Source organism: Lagopus muta, chromosome 15, assembly GCF_023343835.1.
Source record: "Lagopus muta isolate bLagMut1 chromosome 15, bLagMut1 primary, whole genome shotgun sequence".
NCBI lineage: Eukaryota > Metazoa > Chordata > Aves > Galliformes > Phasianidae > Lagopus > Lagopus muta.
In genome coordinates this window covers 6,680,813-6,707,192 of record NC_064447.1, presented here as the reverse complement: position 1 = coordinate 6,707,192, position 26,380 = coordinate 6,680,813, and the positions used below count along the sequence as shown (strand labels likewise).

The window sequence follows — 26,380 nt, the reverse complement described above, 5'->3', positions numbered from 1 at the left end:
CTGAAGCTGATGCGTGTTCACATTCTATCGGTGCCTTTTAGGAAAGAGATAAGTTCTTCAAACTTATGTGATAGAATGCTTTTTGCTTTTTGATCTACAGCTAACTTAAAATATGAGGAGATGTTAATCAGGTGTCAGCATTCAAATATATGCCATTTAACAATATGTTTTTTAATGGCATATGAGACAAGCTGGACTCTCGCTGTCTTTACAGTGTACAGAAAAGTGTATCTTTCAATGGACTGCAAAGTTAAGTCATTTTATGTGGCTTAGAGCTACTGCAAAGCATGGTTTAGAGATGTAAATTTTATTTTCCTTAACACAAGAAGCATATCTGTTTTATTTTAATAGTTCTTATTTAAGTTGTGCTTGGAAATGTAGGTTATTTTTCATTTTTTTAAGTATCAGGATATTTTTCAACATAAGGAGCTCAAGTTTCCATTGTTATGCTATTGAATTTAGTGGGCTGATGTTGGTGATGAAACAGTATAGCAGCGTGGAGACTGCTACAAATTATTTCCGTGTGTCTGAAATCAGAAAAGCAGAGCAGAAAGAAAAAAAGAAAAATATGAAAAACAAAATTTAAAAAATGTAAAGAAGTGATGACAAAATAGCCTGTAAGTGCAGGGTTACAGCCTGTGGGATGCACTTCCTGTGGTTTTGTTAGTATTTCTTTGTCACTCTGGAAGAGATGCAGCTGTCAGTTCCCAGACATGGCCAGTTCTGCATAGTCTGTGCTGAACACCAATGTAAATGACTGAGAGTAAAACCTATGCCCTACTGCTGTAATGTTTCTACAAATACTCTTGAGGAGTGTGTGGGGATGTTGCTATTTGGACCCATTCCTGACTATGGGAGAACCACAGTAATTTGCATGGGTCCATATTTCTTAATCTAAAGTGGCAGGCACACAGCTTGCCTCCCACTTTACTGGTACTTAATTTGAATGTTTTTAGGTGTATATACTCTGTATTTCTATCTGGGGACATGAGGGAATCAAGACAATAGGGCTGTCTGATGCAGGAAAATTAACTTGTTAATTAGTTTGTTAAAATTACTTTCTTGTGAGTATGCCATGATTTGGAAAACTGTTAATTTTAATTGCTGAATATAAGTGCCTATCTAAAGAGAAATGATTCTTGTAGAATAAACTCACTTTTCATCCAGAAGAAAGTGTACAGACTGATAACTCCTGTGGAATTGTGTATCATGGAATGACCATAAAATCACAGAATCATTATGGTTTGGAAAGACTTCATCTGATCCAACCATGCATCCACCACCAATACTGTCCACTAAACCATGTCCCTGAGTGCTACATCCACCCTTTCCTTAAACACCTTTGTGGACTGCGACTCCACTGTTTCTCTGGGCAACCTGCTGCAATGCCTAATTGCTCTTTCTGAGAAGAAATTCTTCTTAATATCCAACTTGAAATTCTATGATACTCAAATCAGTCTTCTGAAGTACATAAAACAGCTGTATATGAATGACCTGATGAAAAGAAATATCAACAGAAGTTGGTAAGAAGTTGGTATCTCTAAAATCCTGTAGTTTCTCTTCATTTCTATATAACATGAAACTAACAGATAAAAGATTTTATTGGAATGTAAAAGTATCCAGATTCATTACAAATTTTACATAGAAATACTGTCGCCAAAATTATGAATATGCATAACGTTGGCATATTAAGATAATAAAATAGATTTAAATAAAAATAGTATAGTATATAGTATAGTAAAAGGATCATTGTAACATGAAATTCACTGAAATTCTCTAAATTCCAGAGTACTGTGCAAGAATTTTCAAGAGACTTTTTATCTTGCAGCCGTGATGCAAGAAGGATCTACAGAGGAGCTTCACAGGGACCTCCTATGTGAGAGCAAACTAAGTGAGCACACGAGAGCACTGGTTAAAAGCAGAAGGACAGTGGTGACAGGAGGTGGAGGCTACCTGGGATACAATCTGGGATGTGCTCTTGTCAAGGCAGGAGTTGCTGTTGTTCTGTTTGATGTACGAGAACCCAAGTGGGAAATTCCAAATGGTGCAGACTTTTTCAAGGTATGTTGAAACTGCATATTTAACAGCAGTGCAATAAGTCATACTACTTCTTGCACATACTAATACTTGCACATTAGCAAGTTTTCTCTTTAGGAATTTTTAATTAAAAAGGCATAGAAAGGCACAGAGTTTGACTGTACAAGAAAGAAGAGTCATTAAATGAAATGAAGAGTCAGATCAGTATGAAGAAAATAGATTGTTTTCTCATGCAGTGAGAAAAAAATGCATATACAAAGCCTTGCCAAAAATTTGCTTCCACTGAGTTTGCTAATAGGTAAGTTAAATCAGACTCAAGAAATCTTCTAAATAAAAATACATGGTGGTGGAATTGTGTTCTGGAGTATCACACTAGTGATCAGACAGGTGTCACACAGGCTTGCCCTGTACCTGCTCTTCTCAGAGTAACCATTTATGAGCCCTGATTACTTTTGATTCCTAACAATTCAATGCATTTATTTATTATGTCTGCAAAAGAGAGAGAGCAAAAAAGACCTAAAATATTTAATGGTCCTGTGGGGAACAGCAAACCCCAGTACTTCCTGATGGGGGGGGAAGCTATTCTTCACATTTGCTTCACCCAATCAGATTTGGGAATTTGAGTGTGCAGGCACACACTAGCATGGCTCCTGCCACCTTACACAAGTTCTAGCTAGACAGGGTATCATCTAGCTAATCTGTACTGAGTGTTTAGTGTAAGATCACTTAAACACAGTCACTAGAATTAGAATGTTGATGGCAAAGCTGAAAGTAATCACAACATTCCTGTCCCAGGGGCTGTCAAGGTGGTGATGCAATTCTTCTTGCCGTGTCACCATGTGAAAAATGCTGAGGATGGCAGAGGAGGACACATGATGCTGCTCTGTGTGGTTGTGTAGTGGACAGAATAATGGGCCAGGCAAGCTCCTAGTCTGACCCAGAATGGCTGTTATGATGCTCAGTTTAAGAAACAGCTTTTAAAAAACTTGGAGCAGTGATGGAGTATTGTCAACAATTCGAAAACCATAGGCTTGATTTGTTCATAATGTACATCTACATAATTTGTTTGAAGTTGGTGCACTGATGCCAATTTACATCTTTTTGAAGAAACTCAAAGGATTTGTCTCAAGCAATTTTCTGAGAAAATTATTATAGTTTAATTAAAAAAAAGTAATTCCTAAGCATAGGTGAATTATCTACAGAATGAAACTACAAGGTAAATAAGGTATTAAGGCACAGATCTCTAAGGCAACTTGATCAGTGATTTGGAGATTGCTAATATTATTTAGACTGTGTATGTGTGTCAGTGTTTGATTGACAGTAGGAAGTGTAAGTCAGCCATGCTTGTGCAATATTTTTGCAAACTCAGGTGAAAAAAGCTGAGTTGAAGACTGATGAGATGATCTTTTATCTCCAGCCGTATCTTTTGTTTCACCATGATAAATAATATCTAATACTTTAAAATCTCCTAATTTGTAAAGAAGTGCACTGTCTTCTTATTGAAATATCACACTAACTTACACAATTTAAAATTCACGTAGTATATACTCTTCTGTTTTAACCTTGAACAAAACTTGTGCTTCTGAGTACATAAAATAAAGCTCAGATAGGCAAAGTGACTTGTCTAGATGGCAGAAGCCAGATCTTAAGGTGTAATTGCTGTCAGAAAATGAGTTCTCCAATTTGGTGATTCCTTGGCAAACAGCTGAACTCTCCTTGCTATGTTTTAGCATCATTTGGGCTTGATTCTCCTGCCCTCAAGCACATGCTGCTCCCATTCAAGTCAAACAAGTTTTGCCAGCCTGCAGGACTAAGTGTGAAAATATGTGTTGTAATTGAGGCTATCAAGAGTCATGATTGTTTTGTAATACAATATTAAGAAAAGTCTTAGTCATGGATTTTTGTCCATGTTTGTGATACTTTATTTAATGTTAGTTGATGATATGAGAAATAGATCAGAATGACTTTAAATTTTTGTTAATAGCCATATTGAATATTGATGGTATGGAGAATGCAGCGAGCTCTATCAGTCAAAATCCATTTTTTTCCTCATTTTACAGGGTGATGTGAGGGATTACGAAGCAGTGCTCAAAGCATGTGAAGGGGCTGACTGTGTTTTTCATGTGGCTGCTTGTGGAATGTCAGGATTAGAACAAGCAAGTACAATTTTCCTAACATTTTCTCCCTTTATTCTTGTGAAAGAAAAGATCTGTCTGCATACAGAAGTCAGAGAATATGGTTAAGTGGTATTTAGGTGAAACAGAAATTGATTATGAGGGTCAGGTGATCCATGTAGGAAACAAGGGAGGTGTTCCTTAAGGTAATAAATGTCAAAGCATGAAAGTCATGTGCTACTCAAAGCAGCGCAAGGCAATTAAAAATGAGAACTGCTAGAAATCCCTGTATGTCAGAACACTGTGACACCTACAAAGAACAAAGGCCACAGGTTTTCTAGATCTGTCAGTTGCAATGATTTTATTGTGAATGTGACTTGATAAATTAATTAGATTTTATGCAAAAATTTTTTATAGCTTCAAAAGAAAGAGCAGATTGAATCCATAAATGTTGGTGGCACTGAAGTCATAATTGATGGTATGTACTTAGACTTTCTTTATTTTCATCTGACCCAAACCAAGTGAATTTAAAAAGCTTCCAATTGGATATTTTCTGTGTTGATATGGCATTTAAAAGAGGCTCTTCCCCTCTTAATCTCAGAGTATGATATAAAGCTAGGTGTGCATAACAGGGCCCTTATGTAAGATAAGCTACAACAGATTTAAAATATTTCTTCCTTCCAATGCAGAAAATTAATTTTTGGATGGACTGAAACAGATTCCTTTACAACAGGTAGGAGATTTCCACTGGATTGGACTGAGGAAGGTTTTCAACCTGGACTTCATTCCATGGCAGACCAACTTAAACTCCCCACCATGTAATAGCTTATCTTTTTCCTTCACTATGTGATGAAGAAGAATGATCTTTTTTCTTCATAGAAACATCATGCGAGAGATTAAACTTTGTTCTAGGCATTTAGGTGCCATAAATGTCCTAAGTATACTTAGCTATTACGTTACCACTTTACTGTATCTATCCCTGTTTACCCTATCTAATCTGACCCTTTTCTATTATATATTGATTTTTAACTAATATCTGCTAACAAATGTCAGATTTCCTCCTGTATATTCAACTCCAGAAAAAAAACATTTAAAAGTATATTGTAAATTCCAAAGCTACCTTCTCTTTGCTTTTCCATCAAAACCCAAACAACAAAAACAACAACAATCAGAAAGCAAAATGGAAAAAATAGTTTTAATACAGACCCATTTCCATTCTGCCTGGGGATTACTGTGGGCTATTACTGAACAAACAAACAAAAAAACCCCAGAATAATTACAGTGAAGTGAAGTGGCAGGCAAGTAAAGGTCTAAATGAGTGGGAGGGAAAAGGTTGCAACATCTTACCTTCTGAGCCCAACATCTGAACCCACAGAAACATGTCCTGTCATATGTCTTGTAGACAATGCAAGAATCTGGGAGGAGTATGAACCTTGTGGCTCCCTATTAATCTACATTTTAATAACACCTTTTATTATTGTATTTTCTTTCAAACATGTACATCAAATAATTGCTTTTATCATTTTCAAAATAGCCAGGGAACCAACTGGACTGACTGCTGTGTACATTCCAAAAATGGTAACTTTGTTAATATTCACTTAAACTTCAGAAGCATTGCTAAATCAAAAGGAAATGTGTGTTACTGATGTTTGCAATGACATATGCAGCAGAATTTAGACATCTTACTCTCAGCTGGAATCCTTAATTAACACTTTGTTTTGGAAATTACACCAGTTTCATTTGTATTCAGTGTACCACTGATTATACATTGGCAGTGTATGTTTCTTGCTAACCTTTGTTGGCCATTTGTCACTTATGAACAGACTGACACAGAGTTTTATCATACACACTGGAGAGAGCTCAGACATTTCCTAAGATGACAGCTGGCCTGCATGGATATCCGTGTAACTGTGGTGCAAGAAGCAGAACTGCTTGCTGCACTCTGCAGGGCAAAAATGATGGTCTGCAGACAGGCTGCTGTCCCAAATCCCAACCCCTGCGAAGACGCAGATGGTTTTCAGAGCTGTTAGATGACCAGAAACATTTGTACTCATCTCCTTTTTATTCAGCTTGTAAAATCAACATTTTTAAATAAATGTTTTTAAAAGAAAGCAGACTTTATTTTCCCTGCCAAGAGATTTCCTCTATCCAGGAGATGACAACAGTCTGGTGGAGACATGATAGCTGTGGATAAAGCATTTGGTGATTGCAGTGTGAAATATTTGAACAGCACATATTTGAGATGAAATATTCCACCTGAATGAAAGATTCCATTGTGTTAAAAATATATATATTTTCCTGTAAGTGTAGTACTTGTTTTCAAAAAGAGTTTTCCAGTTCATATGTTGTTTCTCACTCTTTATTTTTGTTATAAACAATGTATTTTCTTTTAACATTATAGTCTGCAAACAAAGAAATATCCCTAGACTGATATATACCAGTACAGTGAACGTGGTATTTGGAGGGAATCCTATTGAAGAAGGAGATGAAGAAACTGTGCCGTATTTTCCGCTGGAAAAGGTACTTTGTTGATGTGATGGCATGACATCTGCTGTACTCTGAAGAGCAGATTATGTGAAGGTTGATCTGGAAGCATTAAGTTAGATCAAATTATATGGAGTTATTTTTCATTACTAAAAATTGGCCCATATCAATGAAGAAATACTCAAATCATTGCTACCTTTATATACTATAAGTAGCCAGATTGAGAATGTTAAAATACCTAAGATGATTAAAGAAGATGGAATTTGACATTTCCCAGGGAGATTTTTAGAGGAAGGGCTTTCAGGGAACCAGCTGCTTTGTAAATGCTGCACATCATGGCCCCTGTGAGCCATTGCACTGAAAAACATTGTTAAATATCAAATTCCACATCTTTATGTGCACTCATTATTGCCTCTTTGATATTTCCAAACCTTGCTTTCTTGATGCTTTCTTACGGCACCTCGTGGTTGCTCTGAAATAGTTGCCTTCTTTGCTATAACCTTTGAGGAATGTTTTCTAGCTGAAATCTGGAGCTCAATGCATTCTGGCCTCTCTTGTGCTTGTCATCTGTTCTTTCCTGCTCCCAGCATCCTGCCTGCAGCTAAAAGCTGTAATTTTAGACTGTCCAACAATCCTAAACAGCACTGACTACTACTCTGTTGGAGCCTCCTGAAATAGTTGGAAATGTCAGTGCAAAGCCTGCACAGCACCTCAGGCTTCTAATAAAGCATTTAAGGCATTTACAATTAGTTGCATGTTTTTGAGCCTTAATCATATGTTTTCTTTGATGATGACCATGAAATAGCAAGCAGCAGAGGTGCAGGAAGGAAGGTGCAACTGCAGTGTAACTTTTAGCTGTAATTTTCTATATAAATTATAGCAATACAGGATTCAAGAGATGTCTAAGTCACCTAGTGTGGAGAAGTAACCACCAAACCAGCATGGGCTGTGTCCAGAATCCCAATTAATACACTTGGATGCATTTTACTAACTTAATGGTAAAAGATAAAATTGGGAGGTGTTTATGATTATATAATTGTGGTTATATAAAATATATTGATTTAGAAATATATAAAAAGTTTCAATAGGAAATGGAAACATTTTTGGAAGGTCTAGTTTGTTTTATTTCACATTTAACTTAATTATGTACAGCTTTAATTATATTAAAAGGTCTGTAGGTCTGACGCCTACAGAATGGCTAGATTTAGCTGTTATCAGATATAAACATTGTCTGCCTTCGCAGATACAATAATGTGATTAAAATGTTGATCATATTCTGCCTTTCTTTATAGCATTTTAATCATTACTCTAGAACGAAGGCAATTGCAGACCAAATGGTTCTTGCTGCTAATGGGACTTTGCTAAAAGGTATTTCTAAAACATTTGGGTTTTTCCTACCATTAGTAGTGCTATTCCTTTCTCTGTTTACTGGCTTATCAATAAATAGTATATATGAAATGAGCTGAAATAAACCTACCAGTGGATGACTAGTGTTCATACCAAGACAGACAGGAAATTGTACACCAACAACAGATGGGAAAATCCAGCCTATGTTGCCTTACTTCTTCAAATCATTTTAAAACATTACCAACTTTACTGGATTTGTGCTTTTATTGCCCATTCTTTCTGTCCCTTCAAACATCTCAGCACTGTCTGATAAATCGTTTTCATAATCCCCAAGAGCTTGCTGTCATCTTGCAAAAATAATTGCTGCTTCTTAAACAGACTGGCAATATCAGGATCATGTTGACTTCTAACATTCCATATGTGTGAATAATTATGACAGAAAATCTATGTGTATGCAGCAAGAGAAATATTTAGCCTTGCTTTTATATACATATTCTTCTACTCTTGCCAATTTCTCTGAACTGAAATTTAATAAATAAACATTAGAAGGGGATGCAGCTTTAGCATCTCTGATTACGTACTGAGCACAGGCCCACCACCTGTTAAAGCTTCCCACACCAGAGGTGGAGCTGTGCCTGTTCCCAATCTATGTACTGATTCACGTGTAAAGTATTAATTTTAGTCTAGAGTATTCTGACTAGTCTGAAAGCCTCTGTTCAAGAGACCTCTTCCATTCTTTTGCAGTGCCATCGAGCCTTAAGCAAGCAAAGTGTCTAAATAGAGTGAATGGCATGTTTTTGTTCCTGCAATTATGTTTTGTGTCTGCAATTATGGAGACAGAAGTATTTTTAATAAACTTTTATCTATAACCAAAAAAGGAAAATTCATTCAGGCAGGAGGCATGGGCACAGGGAAATTCTGCGGTGAGAGGATTTGATTTCCCAGGCTGCAAAGGAAGGATCTTCCACTGCTACTGAATTCAGCTTTACAGAGATGAAAACGAATGGGAAGCACAATCACGTAGGGTGGTCAGACCGCTCCCTTGCTTTCAGAATGTATCATTCAAACAATATATGTGATTTTCCTGTCGTGTGCTGGGTCCGAACTACCTGCTAACCGCACTCTGCTCTTTCCAAGGAGGCGCCGAGCTCCGCACCTGCGTGCTGCGTCCGCCAGGCATCTATGGCCCCGGGGAGCAGCGCCACCTGCCGCGGGTAGCCGTATGTGTCACGTGGTCAGCGCAGGGCGCTGTGAGGGCGGGACGGCCGAGCGAGGGGCGGCGCGGCTGAGCGATTGCCCGTAAAAAGTGGGGAAAGCTGGGGCGAAGCGCGTGGTAACAAACAGCGGGGTGTGAGCGCTGAGAAACGGCAAGGATCGAGCTGTATTTTTGGGTGGAGAAAAATTGCACAGCAGAAACAACGTGGGGAGAAGAGCCAGGTTTACATTGCTGATCATTTAATGAAAAGAGTGTTGTTTTAAATCCACTTTCCACTTTCAGAGCAGTACATTCTCATCCAAACACCATTACGCCATCCTATTTCACTGCTGCATGTCGGGGCAACTGTCCTGAATCTATAAAACCCTACTTGTTGGTTCTTTTCTTTGCAGTGCAATCCTTGTGCTGAATTGTGCACACATGCAGCAAATTCTAAGCATTCAGGCTGACACAAACTGAAAATAAAATACTGTGTAATAAACACTCTTCATGTAGTTAGTTCTTTTTTTTTTTCTTTTTTTTTCCCTTATAGGTAAATATCCAGCGGAGACTATTTAACTTCAAGTTTGGGAATCACAAAGTTCTGATGAACTGGGTTCACATAGGAAACCTGGTACAAGCTCATTTACTAGCTGCTGAGGCTCTCACCTCTGAGAAGGATTATGTAGCTGTAAGTAAACAGTATAAGCATCCTATCCCAGTAGCCTTAGCTTCCAAATAAGTTTCACTTTTGATGCTTTGAGATCAAAGGTTCTCCAAAAGATTGTGTGCTAAATTCTCAAAACTCTTGTGTGGATCCACAAGCACACAGACAGTGCAAGTGCAAGTACCTTCTGTTGATATTTTGACTTTTTTTTTCTTTCTGATTTTGAAACATACTAAAGAGTGTGAGCACTGTTGGAAATCACAATGAATTCCAATGAATAAATAATAAAGAAATAAAATTAAAATATAATATAAAATATATAAATATAAAATATAATATAAAATATAATAATATAAATAAATAAAATAAGTAAAATAAATAAATAATTTGTTGAGCTGATGTGTGTCAACTCATTGTGTGTTTGCTGGTATGCTATTCACCAGATCAACAAAGATAGGTGGCTATGTGAGAGAAAGAAAATTATGTTTTGTAACTGTTTTTCTCTGCTTCTTTAACAGAGTGGACAGGCATATTACATACATGATGGTGAAAACGTCGTATTTTCTGAATGGATTGTTCCATTGGTATGTATTACATACACAGTTAGCTCTGATGAAACGTATGGGCCCCAATCATGTTGTTAACTAAAAGACCATACTAACTAAATGGAGTTCAGTGCACATTAAGTACTGAATTGTCGAAGATAAAACTGAAGTCTGTCCTTTTCTCCTCGCATGTCTCAAAGTTGCACTGGCTTTAGAGGAAGCTTTGTATATGCACTGCTGTGGAGTTTGGCTCTTATTGTTTTATGAGAGTTTAGCCAAGTGCATGAAAACTACTATTAGTCCCTGAAAGGCCTCTTCCAGCTATTAGCTAATTCTCTGTTGTCAGCTGGAGCACAAAAAGGAAAGTTATTTAGAATCCTATGGTAAGAGTTGAAAAGAGGTAACATTAAAACCAAAAGGCTGGGATATTAGGAATGTGCTGAAGTTTTTGTCTTTCAATGCCTGCACACAAAAGACTTTTCATGGAAATGACTTCAGCTGAACTATGGGCCTCTGACTAAATACAGTACCTGACTTGGTCACTTGCCCCTTGGAAATAGCATTGTTTCACATTTGCCATACAACTTAATTTGTAGAGTATAAGATGGACACCAAAGAGGGAGTGGTGCTGTGTTTTCATGTACTGGTGGGAAGATTAACTGGAAAAAGTTTAGATGTATATTTTCAGAATTCATTTTTCCATTCTCATGCTTCATTGCCATCCTCAATTCAATCCAAATTCTCTGTTATTCTTTCCTTTTATGTCCCTTCCAGTTTGAAAAATTAGGATACAGTAAACCCTGGATACAAATTCCTATTCTCCTGGTTCATATAGCAGGTAAATATAATAAACTACATATTTGATTATTGTGCTATTATTTAAATTTGTTTTGTTAATATCTGTAAAACTATGTAATGTTTTTATAGAATTCAGGGAATGAGCCATAGGAATTATCTTATTTTAATTAACATAATCACTTATGCCAATTGATATTAATGATACCCAGATACGGTTTAAAGGCTATTAATAAACTGAATTCATCATGTACTTAATAAATTAAACACCGCCTTGCAGTATCTTAATTGAATCCTCTGTGGTCAGTAGGAATGACAGGATGTGTAATGTCAGTGTCATCTGTTGATTGTTACCTAGCTGTCTTATTCAGTAACTTTCTGTCTCACAGCCGCTGTGATGGAGTATCTGCATCTGGCATTAAAGCCATTCTTTAGCTTCACACCTTTCTTGACAAGGAATGAGGTAAGTATATAACACGAAGGAATATTTATATATTTCTGATCAGAGTTCTCATGAAATGTGTGATATGCCCTCTGGATACTGGTGGTGTTAGAGCTCAGTCTCTGGCTCAGGGATTAGTCCATTCAGGGCTTAGGCAGTCAATTCATGGCCTCATTTTTGCATGCCATCCTGGCCACTTCTTATAATATGATCAGAAACTAATCCTCACTTGAAGACTAGATAGTCCAGAGTGACAACATAGGGATAGAAGACAGAGTGAGTGACATGGTGCTGGGACAAGAAGAAAACAGGTACTGCATCATTTCCAGAGACAGTCCGATGCCATAGAACTAGCTGTTAAAGGAAGGTGTACAGTCTCAGGTCAGTGTGGTAGCAATCATCACACTGTAAGGTTAGCCAATAATTAGAAGGTTCATTAAAATAATTATAAATTGGAATGAAAAGTCAATTTCCTGCAAGCAAAAATTTGGACAAATATGGACAAATTCATTTTTATCTAACTTATGTTTTTATATCAAAATGCTTCACTCTATCATCTACAGTTTTTCTTACTGTATTTTAGCGTGTAACATAATAGGAAACAGAAGGGATTAATGGACCTTAGTAACTGATGCTATAGTTTTTCAGTCATTCCACATTTGTGTATCAGTTTTTATATTTCTACCTTAGTTTTATATGTGAAGCAGAAATAAGGCTGTGCAGCTGGTGCACTTTCACAGGCACCCTGCTTTCAATCATGGAGGATGCGTCCATGCAGAAGTGAACATTTTCCAGTTCTAGATGTGCATTTCTGCAAAACTGGGAAGCCGCACCATCACGATACATGCATACATGCAATTCCATTACGTATTTGTTTGTACACATGAGTCAGTTTGGGAGAAGTGTGCTGATTTGTTGTGGGAGTTTCCTTAGGTCTTCCTTGCAGAGCTTATCAGTCACAATTGAGAAATCAGTGGCATAAACTCCTTTTCCACTCAGTCCACCAAGGATCTTGTTGCACTTTGATTCTTTGTCAGCAACATAAACTTATTCTATTAGCTCTGGACAGAATCAGAACTGAAATATGTATGTTTTTGAGTGTCTATTCATGTTTTTAATTCCATGTAATATCACTGTTGGCATACGTTTGTTGATGTTCTATAAAACCAGATGTGAAGTCACTTCCATAACTGTCCTTTTGGATTTTAGGTCTGGAACGTTACTGTAACTCACACTTTCCGAATAGACAAGGCACGAAATCAACTTGGTTACAAACCAAAGAAATTCTCATTTGCAGATTCTGTGGATCATTATCTTAAAACAAGACCTGTTTGCCAGGAAGGTCACACGTTCCTTAAAAAGCTCTTTGTTTTTGGTCTTTTGTTAAGCTTGATCATTCTTTCCTTCTTCTAACATCAAACAGCTATCCACCTGTTCCTGAAAAACTAGTTCTGTTTCTGGGGATGAATGACCTGCTCGTTCTGTATTCCTTAGTCGCTGTGAAAGTTCTTGTTCTTATTCATTATTCTTCTCATTGTGATGACTTCTCCCTGGTCTTACCCAAAATAAAAAAAGTGAAAACAAAGCGCATCAGGAAATGTTCCAAAGGACAATGCAGTGACACAGAATCAAAGGAACTCACCACTGATGGGTGAAGGAAGGGTTTGAATGCACTGGATCACTACTGGATCACGTCATACTGAGAATGATTTTCTAAAAGCAATCATCCAGAAAGGTGAGGATTTGGAAGAGGAGGAGCCGTCATAGAAGCGCAGTGCTGTAACAAAACCAGTGGCTCCAATGAAGAGAAGTCTGTCTCAACGATTGCTCTGATGAAGCTGCTACTACAGCTACTGCATGTTAGTGCCAGGAATTACGAAGACCTGGGAAATATTACAAAAATAAGTGAAAATGTATAAATGACAGGTGCTAAAGGACAAAAGTCGTATTTATGTGAAACAGTTCTGTTGTTCAAAAGCAGTGTAAAAGCTGTAATAAAATGTATATATAAAATAATTTTTAGATGCAATAATAAATCTCAACTGAACCAAATACTGCTTTTAAGGAGTCTGTAGAAAGGGAGGGGGATGGCAGGTAACTGGAATTTAGGAAGGAGCTACTGCTGTCTCTGAGTGCAGCCAGGTCTGCAATGCTGCCTTGTGCTGGGATGTTGTCATTCAGTGAACTGCTGTTGTGGTGTCAGCAGGCAGACCAAGAGCTCAGCCCTGAGTTTGGGTCCAACCTCTGCCTTTCTCCTTAAGATTTCCTTAAGGTCCTTAAGATCTCCTTAAGATCTCCTTAACATTAAGAGTTGCTTGCAGGCTGGACTGTGCTACATAAGGTCCATGTGTTCTACATGTATACATGTAATGTGTTTCCCAGATGAATTTTCATGAGGTCACTCTGGATCAGGAGAGGCACCCTTGCCAGGGTGAGTCACAGAGGAGAGTGATGGAAAAGCTCTGCCGCCTGAATATCTGCACTCTGTATTTGTCTTCCCTTTGCATTAGCATTCTGTAGGAGTTTTAAGACTGAGAAGTTCATGGAAACTCTCTCATTGTATCTTTAAATCTGCAGGGTACGCAGGAGTGCTAACAGCATCCCTACCATAAACTGTTCCTATCTTGAATGATACCCAGTGACAGGAAAACATGAGCAACCACAAGTTAACTCTGCAATGCATGTAAGCAAAGATTTGTTTTACCTTTTTTTTTTTTTTTAACAAATAAACAACTAGCTCTCTGTGCAGTGAAGGCAGAAAGCCGGATCTCTGAGGGACTGGTGTTGTAAGACTGTCTTGTCCATACAAACAGAACTCTACAAACAGGACTGTGGCAGTGGCACTGATCAGCCCTCTCTCCTACTCCTTTCAGGAAGTGGAAAGGAACTCAGTATGTGAGAGATCTGTAATGAAATGTGGATAAGCCCAGTTACATATGAAGCAATGCAGCTGGCTGACAGGCAAGTGCTGTGGCAGGTACTGCATAAACCTTGCTTCCTTTGAAATGCAGAATAAAACCCACATGTATAAAGTTACTTCACAGCGAGAGCGTTTTAACTACATGCAAACATATTTAATTTGCCTTTAAACTAGTTATTTATGAATCTTGCATATATCAGTTTTATTAGACTGATGGCTCAGGACTGCATCCCAGGTGACACCGACACTGCAGAGCAGAGCTCAGACAGCTGGCTGAAGCCCAGTGAGAGGAGCTTCCATGGGCTCTTGGTTTTTGGTGTTCCTCAGCAAGGAGTAACCACGAAACTTGCTGGCTCTGTGGCTGCAGTTTGTGGGGAACCCTGCTGTTCTGCTCCTGGGATGCCAAACCTCTGAGCTGCTACTTCAGGTAGGATGCTTTTTACATCTGTACTGCAGTAGTGCTGATTAACGCTAACTGGTTTCATTAATTTCCTGTTATTACAAATCCAGCGTTTGAATTTTAAGACAACTTTTTGTATCAGTATGGAGCAGCTGTCACACTTCTGTCAGTCTTTACAGTGCCTGTTTGTGCTGGCTACTGTTAGAGTTACGTGTGCCCTACCATAATGGCAAGTGTGTCTTTAAAGGATTAAAATTTAATACGAACATTCAGCCATGGCACAGCTGTGATGGAAAAGGTAGGAGTGCTCCAAGTTCAGTTTGTTTGTGCCTGGAGTGGGTAACTGTACCGCCTGCAGCTCCCGACCCCCCGACACGCTGCCCATAGGGCAGGGCAGGGCAGGGACCCCGCAGCCCGCGTCCGTGCGATTGTTTCCTCTGGGATTTGCCGCTGTTCCGCAGGTGTCGCCGATGCTGTGCGTCTCTCCGGGCCATGTCCCAGCAATGACTCTCCGGACATTGACCGAGAGATGCCGTTTTATTCCCGAGCATCCCGTCCAGCAGGTAGCTCGGGACACACGGAGCCCGGCCGCCGGCAGCGCCTTCCCGCAGCGGGCCGGAGATGCGCGCAGGTGAGAACCGCCGGCAGCTGCTGCCGCGGGGTCCCGGGGATGCCGCGGGGCTCAGGGAATGCCGCTGGAGGCCACGGGACCCCAGGCGTGCCGCGGGACGAGCGCCGTCCCACAGAAGGGCAGGGGGTCCCAAAGGCGCCGCGAGACGAGCGTGACCGCGGGGTGCTGCGGGACTCCGCCGCAGGGAGCGGGGCCCGCCGGGAAGCCGGGCGTTAAGCGCGGGGTCGGCCCGCGCCTTTGGGGCCGTTCCGCCGCACGGCGGCCCCGGAGGGCGCCCCAGAGGTGCCCCGGCCGCCGGGCCATGGCCGGGCTCCGGCTCCCGGCCCCGGAGGTCGTCCGGGGGAGCGGCGGTTTCCGTGCTGGCGTGCGAATTTGCAAGTGAGATGCAGAGAATAGCGGCGGCGGCTCGGGTGGCCTTTAATCTTTTATGGAGGCGCGGGGAGGGGATGCGGTAACGCTGCCTCAGTACCGGCGGCCTCTGACACGCCGTGTCGGCAGCGGGTACCCTTGGCTGTCGCTTTACGAATGGAAAAGACTCTTCTTGTTTAAAAAACAATTGTTTCGCTCCTACTTTTTGCTCAATACACCCACTGACCGGGTCTTTCCTTTTCTGTCACTTTGCAATTGTGCTTTAGTTCTGCTGGAAAGTGAGGGGTCAGATGGGCTGATCCACCCTGTAAGGACATCAGATAAGTAGCAAGCCTTTCTGTCTGAAGTACTCAGCTCCAACCGCTGCCAATAATGAAAGCGCAGTGTATTTTAATTTACATTCAGCTGATTCTTAGAATGGTGTTGAAAACATCAGCGTGCTCAGATGGCTTTGCAATAAACCGTGGACAGGTAAACAAAGCACTAAATTCATTTGCACTGGGGCCAGTTTTGTTCCACTGTTCTGTTGGGCCTTGGTTGCTTGGTTTTAAAGTATTGAGACTTAAATGCAATTTACTGAGTGCTTACCTGACAGTTCAGGATTTAGGTATGGCCCTGTTTCATGTATGACCCCTAAAGGCCATCACCGATCTTTTATAACATGAGACAACCAAACGTAGCTTGGCCTTCTAAAGAGGAATCTTTGGATGTTTGGAACCAAGTGTTTTGCTTTGTCTTTAGGTTGCACTGAAGTAAGACCTTGCTGCTGCAAGTAGAGCTGGTTGCCATGAAGCTTGCTGGAATTGTGTGCATCAGGGAACACTATGGAGCAATTTTCAACATGGAGAAGAAACTGTTGTGTACATCTGGTCACAGAGGACATTATTTCAACGACAGAAAACTTCCAGTGAGTGGGGCAGCAAATCCCTGGCACCAACCCCCTAGCTCTGGAGTGAAGGGAAATGCTGGAGCACTGAAGGATAAAACCATGAGAGCAGTGGTGACGGGAGGTGGAGGCTACCTGGGATACAAGCTTGGATGTGCTCTTGCCAGCTCAGGAGCTTCGGTTGTTCTGTACGATATACACAAGCCTATCTGGGAAGTTCCTAATGGAGTAGTGTGCATCCAGGTATGACAAAACACATGCTCACAACAGTAAGTTAATTTGCCTTTTCCGTAACATTTTACTAGTATTTGCAGAATCCAAATACCCAACTGCAAAAAATCGGAAATTTTAAGGACGTTTTTAACTGTGTGAATATCCCACATGATTTTTTATCAGCAAGCATTTAATATTCCCATGGAATAAGAAGAGCGATGAGAGCTGTAATGTGCAGCACGGAGTACTGCTTCATCTCCTGTCTCTGAAGGAACTCCTCAGGACCATCACTCCCCACACCTGGGCCTTAGTTTGTTCACCTATGATGAGATGAGATGAGTAGTGCACTTCATGATTCATAGAGGTGTTAAGAGGTTAATGAACATTTTTTACATTCTTTGAGTTCTACAGAAGAAATGTGTGATTATGAGCAAGTATTGAAATGGAGCTACTGTTCAGTCCCAGGATGTACTGTATGTGCCATTACAAAAACACGTTCCCTCTGTGCTAACTATATGACAAATGCTAACCTATCGTTTTGATTCCAGGTCCAAATATCTTTTCATATGTATTACAGGCAGATGTCAGGGATTATGATGCCATATTTGCAGCCTGTGAAGGGGCTGACTGTGTGTTTCATGTAGCTTCATATGGAATGTCAGGAAGAGAGCAAGTGAGTCCAAATTGTTTTGTATGTTTCTGTGTGACTGCCCACACTGAGGACGGGAGGCCTGATTTTGTAACATTGCATGTTAGATCTTTTTCACTTCAGATGAAGCTGGGAGCCTGAATCCATGCCCATGCTGGTCTGGTCAACTGCTCTGTGCAAACAAGTAGGCTGCTTACAGTGCCCTTTTCCTAGTATGAAATGATTTCCCCATCATTAGAGGCACTAACTGCAGCCTGGGAGGCTGTTGGTTTGGAGCACTGCAAGAACAAAGGGACAGAAAAGGGAGGGCAGGTTCACTCTAAAACCTCTTTCCTTAAACCTTGTAAATGGAACCCCTACATGTAAGGTCACTGGACGCAGTGAAATGTGAACTAAATTGTAAGTTATTTTATGTAACTAAATTAAAATAACTGCCTTCTTTCAAATCCTAATTGTTTGCCACTAGTAGGTAAAAAGCTGTAAGGATGCACTTGATGTGGGATTCTGAACCACAGTTTTTTTATGATTGAAGTCAAAAACACACACACTCCTTACATTATTAAATTAAAATGAACTTCAGTAATTATCTTAACTGTATAAAAGAGCTTCTAAAAATGTTTGCAGCTGGGCGATGTGTGCCTGGAATTACTCTGGGTAGAGCCAGCTGGTCAATGAGTACTAGTGAAACATGGGCAATGTAACACACTGTTTACAGTCTTATAATCATTGGAGGTAGGAAGAAACACCATGATTCTCTTCACTTCAAGCAAGCTAGTCTCTAAAAAATGTAAGAAAATTACAAGTATAGCTTAAAAATAATAATAAATCACTTCTTGATGCCTGAAACCTCAGTCTATACATATATATATATATTATTTTTTTAATCAAAGCACTCATTACTTTTATCTATGGACACTTACCGTGTCCACCTATGGAATTTAGAATGTATCATTACTCAAAAGGGCACCACTTCTTTATTTTCCCAGTTGCACAAAGAAGAGATTGAAACAGTAAACATCGATGGGACAAGATTCATCATTGATGGTATGTATGTAACCCTGCTGGTAGGTGTTGGTGTGGCATATCAAGGTATCAAGCCATTTAGGAAAAAAAACCTACTTGGTTGTCATGAACTGCTTTTTTTTACCAAATACATCACAGTTTTGACAGAAGATGAGGAAACATGTCAGTGGTCTTTTCATACCCGGGGCGAGATATTAGTGTCAGCACTACAGTTCAACTACTTCAGCTTGTCATAATCATGTCTGACATTATGGCAGAGTCTGTGTGCATGCAAGACATGAACAGCTTTCCATGCTGTAAGCCTCACTGCTGCATTACAGCATGTGCACAGGTCGTGGGCAGCCCTTGGAACAGAAAGTCTTCCAGCTACCTACCAGGCTGGGGCTGCAGCCCTCTCACCAGGCTGGTAGCAGCCAGCCCAAAGGCACACTGCTAGCTTACATTACCTAAATTAGGAGATGCAGAATAATAAAGCACTTGGTTCTGAACTGATATTTTCTGTTTAACTGTTGTCTTCCATATACTTTGTGTCTTAAATAGTCCAATAATAAAATGGAAGGATTTGCTCTTCTAAGATTTGCCAGGAAATCTAACAAGTTTCTCTCAAGAAGCACACCTTCCTTTCATACAGGGGTTTTTCTATTTTGTTCAAGCTTCCACTGAACTACTTTACTTTATATATTGCTGCAGCTTGCAAACAAAGGAACGTCACTAGATTGATATACACCAGTACAGTAAATGTGGTGTTTGGAGGGCTTCCTATTGAAGATGGTGATGAGGAAACTGTGCCATATTTTCCTATAGAAAAGGTATTTGGGTTGTATTATTTTTTCACTTTTCTTCTTTGTTTACATTCTTCTTCCCCCCCCCCCCCCCCAAAAAAAGCCTGGCATTTTGAATAATACAATATACTGAATACTATTTTCTCTGAGGCAGTGCAACAAGAGAACAAACTCTAGAATGCAGACCAATCGTGATGTCTTAAAAACTTGGCTCCTGATTTTTCCGTTACCTGAAAAAGAAATCCAGATTACTAAGCACTGATCAATTACATTCTTGGCAGCATTAAAGCATACATATATTTATTACTTCTCAAATGGGCTGAAATTAATTAACTGGGTTTGCATAAACAAAAATGTTTGCTTGCCTTAACAATCTGCATATATTTCATCCTAAACCAGTATCCCAAAACTTCCATATTTTGAGGTGTTTGTTGTCATCTGCTATGTAAGAAGGGAGTAGAGAAGCAATGCCTCTCTGTTATGCCATGTCAAGAATAGATACAAACCTGTCTGCTTTTTCTCTGTAGCATGTTGATCATTATTCCAGAACCAAATCAATTGCAGAACAAATGGTACTAGCAGCTAATGGAACTCCACTAGCAGGTACTTTTCTGTTAGCAGTTCATAGTAAAATGTACTCCTCTTCTTCCCTTGCCTCACTAACGTCCTGCATCCTGTATCAGCCATTCAGTAGACAAGAGTGTCCAGCAGTTAAGAAATCAAGTTACCACCCCTTCTCACAGACTGAAGGATTTTCTCTTAACAATCACTTTTAATTGTAGTTCTCACAGTGCTAAGAGAAGGTCTTGGCATGGCAGCAGTGAGTTCAGCATCTTCATTGAAAAGATTAAGGCAGCAATAAATTAAACAATAATGTGTTTATGTCGCTGCAATATGCAGTATAAGTAGAACATGAATGCTGATGAAATTGTTCTCCCCTTCCCTTATATATTAAAATCTGAATAAGGCACCTGATACTACAGCCTGGAATTATTTATTAGTGCTTCCCAAAGTTTTCCGTGTTGAGGAAGGCAGTTGTACACTTGAATACTTAAGCTCACCTGTGAGATACTGTAGCTGCCTGCACAAAGCAAATTAATGTAAAGTGCAACGTGACGCCGTGCCAACGAGTGATACAGGGCTCAATTTAGCTGTGGGCAACTTAGGAAAAAGACTTTCTGCACCTGATACTTGCAGAGAGCTATAAACAGATATCAAGTCATTGACTGGCATCTCACAGCAATAGAATTATTTTGTCCAAAAAGCTTTTTTTCTTATTTTCTCCCTTCTTAGCAGCTTAACATATCAAAGACGCTCTGATTTTGGGAGCAGTATAGATAGTTGTGCATTTCTCAATGAAACTCACACTAATGTACCTGTGCAAAGGATCAAAGCAATTCATTGGGGTTTTAGATGTTCCAAACATCTCAATTAGATCCTGTGCTCTCAGCATGAATTAGTATTTTGCAGGTTTTCAAGTAATATTAGGAAGAGTTATTAAGAACAGCAGATGACAAACCAGTCAACTGCTACACTTGGGAATGACTGGATTTTTACAATGGCCCTTACTTTCTCCCACTGAGGTTCTCAAGAGGTTCCACAGCAGTTCTAGTGGGAGCAGGCTGTGCCTACTACTGAGAGCCTTTCAGCTCCATCTTGCACACACAGTGAGATACTGTTTCCCTGCAATAATTTTCTAAGAGATCAGTTTGCTTTCATTCCACATTCTTACTAATGACTTGCTCACTTCAGCAAATTCATCCCCACAGCTCTCACCGACTGCTTTGGCACAGAGATAAAGGACTGGTTGGTTAGAAGTTTGGAAATATCTAGTAATTTCTAGGAATTTAGCTATGCCAATGCTTTGAGAACTCTTAGAATGGTTTGGGCTGGAAGGAACCTTTAAAGACTTACGAGTCCCCCCTGCCCCTATGGAATATTGCTGGCAGGATTTTTTGAATCCTGTCTTGTTATTTTGCATGGTTTGATTTGCCAATATTCATCTACTACTTCAGCACTTTCTGGTGTGTGGTATTTTTAAGTTGCTGAAGCAAATTTAATTTAGAGTAAGTTATGCTACAGCAATTCTTCAGCTCATGCGGTGATAACGTAAGTCATGTGAAGCTCAGGTGGCTTGAATCATTTTCTCAATTGTCCCAGGAGGTGGAGCACTGCATACATGTGTTCTTCGCCCGCCAGGAATTTATGGACCAGAGGAGCAAAGACATCTGCCAAGGCTAGCAGTATGTACTTCCATTTTCTAATCAGCAGAATTTTCTGTGGTACCGAACATCACTTATCTGTACTACAGACTGACCAACCTTCTGATCTGGCATCAGTTGAACAGTTCGATTGTCTGTTGATGATATTGTAACTTTTTTTTGTCAGACACTGTATGACATCTATAAAGAATGCATAATACATTAAAAAAGCCTCTTTTTTAATACAAACACAGGGAAGTCCAGCTTTACAATGTAATTCTTACTGTAATTATAAAAGTCAGGCCATTCTATGGTATTTCAAAAATCTGCTTGCATACAACTTGAACCAAAATACTGATGAAAGGAGATAGAGCAACATATATTTCCAGTCTTATTTCTTGCTTTGGTTTCATGTTTGTCTTATGTCTATAGAGGAATATTGAAAGAGGGATACTTAACTTCAAGTTTGGGGATCCTTCTGCTAAAATGAACTGGGTGCACGTAGAGAACCTTGTACAAGCTCAAATTCTGGCTGCTGAAGCTCTCACTCCCGAGAAGAACTACATAGCTGTAAGTAAATAATGAAAACACCATAGTTTTCATTTGGCTGTGGATCCTGCCACTGTATCCTGCACTGCAGTAACTACTGTAGTAATACTGTGGTCCTTTGGCTTGTGTTGTCTGTATTTTTTAATTGACAAATGTGCCATGGACAGTGTGAGCTGTGGCAGCACTGGCTGTGCAGTGTGTTGAGCTGGAATATTCAGTTCTCCAAGAATAGCTACATCTTTGTGTTTTTATGATACTTATTTGCCATTTCTGAAGATGAGAAAAAAATATTTGATGTCAGAAAAGTAGACTAGGAAAGGAAAAGTAGATTAAACTACTTTTTCTAAAACTCTAAAAACAAATTGCTAAGAGATCTAATTTGCAGCTTTGTTACATAGATGGAACTGTGTGGGTTTCAGTGACTCTTAACTAGACTGGGGCCAGAACATGTCCTACCATCTTCTAAATATGTGTCAGCAGCAAAAGTTATCTATTGCACTGCTTCCAGTGCATTTGGTAATCCCTTATAGTCTGTGCAGTCTTTCTGTATCCGTAAATCTGTAAGGAATAATTCGTACCAAGGTATGTTAGGCACACAAACTGCTTCTCCAGTTGACAGTGAATTTCATGGCACACAGAAGAAAAAATGATGGAAATACGTGCAGTTTGTTGGCTTGTATCCACGTGTACTGCACGTTTCTATATGATACAGTCTTTGAGCTATTCATAAGGAGTAAGGTAAACAAGTCAACATATATGCAGTGTTCTTTTTACTAACTTGTCTCTTCTCTACCTGTTCAACAGAGTGGTCAGGTGTATTTCATTCATGATGGTGAAAAATTCAACCTTTTTGAATGGTTAGCTCCACTCGTACGTACACTGTATGCTTTATCTCTAAATATATTCATTTGTTTTACTGTACACAACTCTGGCTTTGAGTGCAAATGACATATTTGGGTTCAGTGTGCATTCAGTTCTTGCTTGAATTTCATTTTGATTAGTGCTGTAACAAAGCCTACTTAAAATATCACTTGAAAGCAGCTGTACTCACTGAGATAAAAGGACTTTCTGAAGCAGGGTCCTCCTTTGGATAGCCATCATCCTCATTTCTTGGGCATTCTTCTGTTAATAGTGGCTATCTTAGATGGACAAAAATATAAATTCAAATTATGACTCTGAAAATACAGAATAACTCTAATATCCAATATTGTTAGTTCATTTTGCTGCTAACGATCTGCTCTAAACCATAAGTATGTCAGGATATTAAATTTGGTATCAGCACACCATGATATTTAAGTCAATTACCAGAAACCTGTTTTTTAATTTTCTAAAGACTGCTACTTGAAAATCGCAGTGTCTGCTTGTGACACGTAACTGGAATCCCCTAAAAATCAAGTAGTAACAGCAATTATTAAATGTTCTGCCTTATCAGTAAATACTTCCATCTCCTGTACTGTTTTTTACTGTTGGTTTTTTTTTTTAATCTCTTTCAGTTTGAAAGATTAGGTTGCAGCAAGCCATGGATACCTATTCCTACTTCCTTAGTTTATGCATCAGGTAAAAATACTTTATCAGTCTTTCTCTGTCCAGCCAAGCAACCCTCTTCCCAGTTGTAACATGATATTGTGGGTTGTTCTTTTTTTCTTAATGTGGCCACAGTTCTTGTTTTCACACATAAAATGTGCTGTGAGCTCATCTTGTGTGCAACAGTTCTGCGTGAACTTCAGGTGTGTATGTGTGCTGAAACCACAATTATCTGTGAGTTAAGTCACACTAAAACAGATGGTTTGGGTTGGTTGTGGTTTCTAAGGCTTACCAGATGTGCAGCTTTGTGGAAGACATAGAAGGTTTTATGTAAAAACCCATGACTCCATGAAATACCTGCAGATTACCAGCTTTGCCTGCACAAGTTAATTTCTTGTACTCCTTTCTCCCATACTCCCCCCAAAACAAACCCACGTGCCACTAGATTGAATCTCACCCAGAAGAGTTTGGTTTTATCATGTCTGTATGAGTTCTCAAGATCGTTGTGCTAGCCCAGTTACAGCCTTCAAACCCTTGTGAGGCACACACCCTAAAATCAGGCTGACTGAAGCAAGAAAGACGAAACCCAGCTCCTTGTCAGCATTAAGGGTGCCCTGAGCTCTCCTAGGCTCAGGATTATCCTTCACTCTCAAATATGGTGTGTGATATGCCACAATCATAAGGTACTGCAACTGGCTATTCTTACCTCAAGAAGAAATCTTTTGTTCTGCAGCCACAGTCATGGAGCATCTTCATCTGATACTGAAACCATTGGTTGAGCTGTCACCTCTGCTGACCAGAAATGAGGTACAGGTTTGTTTGTAAGCTCCCTTGTTCCCCCAGGATGCACACATACCATATGAGTACAGCTGGGACCTAATGTTTGAAGACCCTTCAGGCACCCTATGATGACTTTTACTGTGTCCTTACATACATAGGAGTGCAGAACACTTTGTGGATGTTTTCAGGAGTAAATCGTGCTGTGCAGCCTTTATTGCTTCTTTGGACTCTCGGCACACTCCTGTTGGGTGAACAAAAAGACTACATGACATATGTCAGTAGTCAACAGGTTTGGATATGTGTATTTTTAAATACAATTTTACAGCTCATTTTAGTGGGTCTTTGGCACCGTGCACAGCCTTTGTTCAGCTCTGCTACACACTCACACTTTGTGTGTTGGCTCCTTTGCCGACAGGTGCAGAACATCTCCACAACGCACACCTTCAGCATCGACAAGGCCCGCAGGCAGCTGGGCTACAGCCCGGAGAAGTTCGCATTCGCTGATTCTGTGGAGCATTACATCAAAACCAGAGCAGAGGCCCGGAGCGAGCACGTCTTCCCCAAAGTGATGCTTTTGTTCCTTGCGATTTTAAGTTTGATTTTTCTTTCTTTAAGATTTGATGACCTTTCAGTTTTGCACTTTTTTAAGGAAACACAGCACTGACTCACACAGGCTGCATGTGCCCCCTGCAGAATTGCTCCCATGGAACATCCCCAGCTCCACAGACAGGCACTTGTTTTAGATTAAAAACAGAACAAACCTGAACACCACCAACACTGTAAGCAATTGCAGCCAAAGTCCATCACCAAGACACGTTTAAAGTCACACATATTTCCAAACTGACTGCTGGAGTGCACGAGGAGCTGCGAAAAGAACACAGGGCACAGCCGACGGAGAAAAGCAGCGGAAAGCAGATGGAGGCAGCGCAGGAGCGGGGAGCTGAGAAACGTGCGGAGGAAGCACGCGGAGCGCTCCCGGCTGTGAATCGCCCCTGTGGGCTGCACGGAGCTCACACGGTGTGAATTTCCTTTGTGAACTGACCGCGTCACTGCATATGAGGGAAAATAAAAGGGAACGTGAAGCTCCGTGAAACCGGTGCGGTGCCTCCCTGCGGCTCCGCGCTGCCACGTCTGCCAGGGCTGGGCTGTGCCGCCTCTAAGCACTCCCACAGACCGCCTTCCCTTCCCCCGGGATGCTGGGAGGGAACAGCCGGGAGCGGAGTACGGGAATGGGCGGGCAGGAGGCGGGGCGGAGCCGGGGGACACGGACGGCCGTGACCGGGGGGCGGTGAGGGCACGGGAGGACGCGTGGCGAGCGCCGCTCTCCGCCTCCCCGCCTGCATTCCGAAGCCAGAGGGCGGCGGTGAGCGGCGCTGCGCGCAGCGCTGCACGGAGCTCTGCGAGGTGATGCTCGGAAGTCCCGCGCCCCGCCGGGCGGCTGCCGGCTGCGAAAAGGAGCCGCCGCCGAGGGGAGACAAAACTTCTTGGCAGCGGTGGGATTCGAACCCACGCCATCGAAATGACTGGAGCCTAAATCCAGCGCCTTAGACCACTCGGCCACGCTACCGCCTGGTGGTTGTGCGGCCTGTGAGGCCGTTTTCAGCAGGTAGAGCCGCACTTCTACCCGCGGAGCGCTGCCCGCGCCGCCGTTCCGTGCTCGGGCGCGGCGGTGCGCATCAGCTCCGCTCCTCTCCGCGGGAGGCACTGCAGGCGCGGCCTCCCCGCCCTCAGGCGTAGCGGCTCGGCGCTGCCGAGGGCGCTGTCGCGGCACCACGCTCCCGGAAGGTGGCGCCAGCACCCCGGCCAGGCGTCAGCAGCGCGCGGCGG

The 26,380-nt window shown here is 40.9% G+C and overlaps 3 protein-coding genes and 1 non-coding gene across 7 annotated transcripts in view; 2 read left to right on the top strand and 2 right to left on the bottom strand.

Annotated features, from left to right (window-relative positions):
- Window positions 1-914: 914 nt before the first annotated feature.
- On the top strand, window positions 915-15,513 carry LOC125700493 (putative short-chain dehydrogenase/reductase family 42E member 2). The gene is made up of 14 exons (XM_048961159.1): window positions 915-1,523; window positions 1,829-2,061; window positions 4,098-4,193; window positions 4,569-4,629; window positions 6,553-6,671; window positions 7,928-8,003; window positions 9,120-9,202; window positions 9,731-9,868; window positions 10,363-10,428; window positions 11,164-11,227; window positions 11,574-11,647; window positions 12,836-14,309; window positions 14,500-14,973; window positions 15,408-15,513. The coding sequence occupies exons 2-12, from the start codon at window positions 1,834-1,836 to the stop codon at window positions 13,037-13,039; spliced, it is 1,209 nt and encodes a 402-aa protein (XP_048817116.1). The 5' UTR covers window positions 915-1,523; window positions 1,829-1,833; the 3' UTR covers window positions 13,040-14,309; window positions 14,500-14,973; window positions 15,408-15,513.
- A 1,220-nt stretch (window positions 15,514-16,733) lies between these two features.
- On the top strand, window positions 16,734-25,321 carry LOC125700492 (putative short-chain dehydrogenase/reductase family 42E member 2). The gene is made up of 11 exons (XM_048961158.1): window positions 16,734-17,075; window positions 17,623-17,718; window positions 18,681-18,738; window positions 19,408-19,526; window positions 20,027-20,102; window positions 21,660-21,742; window positions 22,133-22,270; window positions 23,054-23,119; window positions 23,743-23,806; window positions 24,507-24,580; window positions 24,969-25,321. The coding sequence occupies exons 1-11, from the start codon at window positions 16,734-16,736 to the stop codon at window positions 25,215-25,217; spliced, it is 1,365 nt and encodes a 454-aa protein (XP_048817115.1). The 3' UTR covers window positions 25,218-25,321.
- The window catches only part of LOC125700494 (uncharacterized), a 4,699-nt gene continuing 482 nt past the window's right edge, over window positions 22,164-26,380 (bottom strand). Inside the window, exons 2-4 of one of the 4 annotated variants that reach the window (XR_007379949.1) lie at window positions 24,480-24,794; window positions 23,301-23,388; window positions 22,164-22,268 (exon numbers count right to left, since the gene is read on the bottom strand). Coding sequence is in view for 1 of the 4 variants with exons in the window: in XM_048961160.1 (XP_048817117.1) it covers window positions 24,513-24,562; window positions 25,315-26,068 (804 nt within the window). In the remaining 3 variants the exon portion in view is untranslated. Of the gene's footprint in view, window positions 22,269-23,257; window positions 23,389-24,479; window positions 25,086-25,314; window positions 26,069-26,380 lie in introns of those variants that run through there. The other 3 variants (XR_007379950.1, XR_007379948.1, XM_048961160.1) reach the window with 3 other exon arrangements.
- On the bottom strand, window positions 26,039-26,120 carry TRNAL-UAG (transfer RNA leucine (anticodon UAG)). The gene has a single exon. It is a non-coding gene; the product is annotated as a tRNA-Leu (tRNA).

Coding starts and splice junctions, on each gene's coding strand:
- LOC125700492 (XM_048961158.1), top strand. CDS start 16,734: ATGAAGCTTGCTGGAATTGTGTGCATCAGGGAACACTATGGAGCAATT. Junction 18,739..19,407: donor GACAAGATTCATCATTGATG/GTATGTATGTAA, acceptor ATATTGCTGCAG/CTTGCAAACAAAGGAACGTC. Junction 23,120..23,742: donor TTGAATGGTTAGCTCCACTC/GTACGTACACTG, acceptor AATCTCTTTCAG/TTTGAAAGATTAGGTTGCAG.
- LOC125700493 (XM_048961159.1), top strand. CDS start 1,834: ATGCAAGAAGGATCTACAGAGGAGCTTCACAGGGACCTCCTATGTGAG. Junction 4,194..4,568: donor GAATGTCAGGATTAGAACAA/GCAAGTACAATT, acceptor AATTTTTTATAG/CTTCAAAAGAAAGAGCAGAT. Junction 4,630..6,552: donor CACTGAAGTCATAATTGATG/GTATGTACTTAG, acceptor TTAACATTATAG/TCTGCAAACAAAGAAATATC.